At 40.9% G+C, this 2,537-nt stretch overlaps 1 protein-coding gene across 2 annotated transcripts in view; it reads left to right on the top strand.

The window, feature by feature from the left end:
• LOC106882750 (uncharacterized) overlaps positions 1-2,537 on the top strand; it is a 138,997-nt gene that overhangs the window by 67,936 nt on the left and 68,524 nt on the right. For both annotated transcript variants that reach the window (XM_014933526.2, XM_014933525.2), the window contains exon 3: positions 534-666. In XM_014933526.2, coding sequence (XP_014789012.1) covers positions 534-666 — 133 coding nt within the window. The remainder of the gene's footprint in view (positions 1-533; positions 667-2,537) is intronic.

Below are 2,537 nucleotides of genomic sequence, written 5' to 3'. Positions count from 1 at the left end.
ACACACACACACACACTCACACACACACATATGCACACACACACTCACTCTCACATAAACATACTGTCACAAACACACAGACATGCACACATACACACACACACACACACTCTCACACAGACACACACACACATACTCTCACACAGACACACACACACACTCTCACACAGACACACACACACACACTCACACAGACACACACACACGCATATGCACACACACACACTCACTCTCACATAAACATACTGTCACAAACACACAGACATGCACACATACACACATGCATGCACACACGCACGCACACACACACACACATACAAACACACACACACACACTCTCACACACACACTCTCACACAGACACACACACACACATATGCGCACACACACACTCACTCTCACATAAACATACTGTCACAAAGACACAGACATGCACACATACACACACATACACACGCACACACACACACACACGCACACACCCACACACACACACCCTACTAACTGCGTTCTTCCTTTGCATGTTTATTCAGGTGGTGGTGGCCTAGCATTATTTGGCAGTGGCAACTTACACACTTGGGCTGAGGAACTACAGCAGTTATCGTTCCGCTTCACAGATTGCAGGAAAATAAATCGTTCCAAACTGATGGATGACAGTGCATATCGGTAAGTTGGATCTTTCCTCCCTTCTTTTTGCTGCTTGCTCCTCCCCTTCTTCCTGTCTTTCTTTGTTTTCTTTTTCTGTCCCTCTTCTTTATTTTCTGTGTCTCTCTCTCTTACACACACACACACTCACAAACACAAACAATCACAGATACACACTATTTTCCGATACTCTGTTGTTACCTCACTCCTCTGGAACTATCACACATTAGCATATTACTTCTCTTTGCAGTGATGGTAACAGAGCTAGAAATATTGTGTTAAGTTAAAAGTTGTTCAATATTTTGCTAACGTATTGGTTTTATTCATTAAGTTCCAATAAAAGCTGCCCAGCATTCAAAGTAGAGGCCACTATGTTTCGCCATTTGAAGTCACCTTTCTGCCAGTTCTTTGATCCCATACTGTTACCAATTCTTGTCTTTCAAGGTGAAAAATTCCCTCACTGAAGCTTCCACCACCACTTGGTTGATAAAAGTGTTGCAAGCACAAGAAGTGAGTCTTGGAGCTGCTTTCGTTGTAATTTGTTGAATAAAGGAATTAAATTACCAATATAGTGCAAAACTTTTGACTCAACACAATATAGTGTGCAGGTATGGCCTTGTGGTTAGGAAACTTGCCTCCCAACCATGAGGTCTCAGGTTCAGTCTCACTATGACATATCATGAACAACTTTATTCTGCTCTGATGTGTGATATCTTTTACTGGTTTGAGTCATTAGACTGCAGCCATAATGGGGTACTGCCTTGAAGAATTTTAATTGAGCTTCTTGTCCTCAGTACTTATCAGTCTTTTGTAAAGCCTGGTACTTATTCTATTGGTCTCTTTTGCTGAACTACTAAGTTACAGGGACATAACCGTACCAACACTGGTTGTTAAATGGTGGTGATGGACAAACACACAGACACAGACACACACACATATACAACAGTACCTCTTTCAGTTTCCATCAACTAAATCCACTCATAAGGCTTTGGTTAACACAAAGCTAGTGTAGAAGACACTTGCCCAAGGTGCTGCACTGCAGGACTGAACTTCGGACCATGTGGTTGAGCAGCAAACCTTTTACCACACAGCTATGCCTGTGCTGATATCGAAACAGCTACACCTGTGCCTATGTGATGGTATATTCCGATTGAATAATGTCTTGTCTAAACATTATAGATAATAAGATTAGTGTGAGGTACTCTTAGAAAAAAAGGTAATGTTTTGTTTAAAGTTTAAACCTTTTAACATTTATAATAACACTAATAGTAATAACATTGATAATAACTGGTAGCGAGCTGGCAGAAACTTTAGCATGCCAGGCGAAATGCTTAGGGGTATTTCGTCTGTCTTCATGTTTTGAGTTTAAATTCTGCTGAGGTCAACTTTGCCTTTCATCCTTTCAGGGTCAATAAATTAAGTACCACAGGATCCAACCCCAGGATTCAACTGGTACTTAATTATTGACTCCAAAAGGATGAAAGGCAAAGTTGATCTCACCAGCATTCACGAAGAACATAAAGACAAACAGAATGCCACTAAGCATTTTATCCGGAATGGTAACGATTCTGCTTTTCACAAGAAACTGGAAATAAACAACCTTGCTTCTACGACAATGAAAAGGTTACACAGAAACGCACACACACACACACACACACACACACACATCCATATACATACATACACACACACATGCACATATGCACACACACACATTTCTAGGAGTAGTGTTGTTTGTTAGCAATCTCCCATAAAATCACATCCGGGTGAGGGGAAAATATTACCTTGCTTGGAAACAGGTAAGGATTAATGACAGCAAGAGCATCCATCTATAGAAAATTCACTTCAGTGAATCCCATTGGCTTGCAAAAGCACGGAAAAGGACAACAATA

The sequence above is a fragment of the Octopus bimaculoides genome, chromosome 25 (genome assembly GCF_001194135.2).
Source record: "Octopus bimaculoides isolate UCB-OBI-ISO-001 chromosome 25, ASM119413v2, whole genome shotgun sequence".
NCBI lineage: Eukaryota > Metazoa > Mollusca > Cephalopoda > Octopoda > Octopodidae > Octopus > Octopus bimaculoides.
The sequence above is the reverse complement of the archived record's forward strand: the minus strand, read 5'-3'. Positions and strand labels throughout refer to the sequence as shown.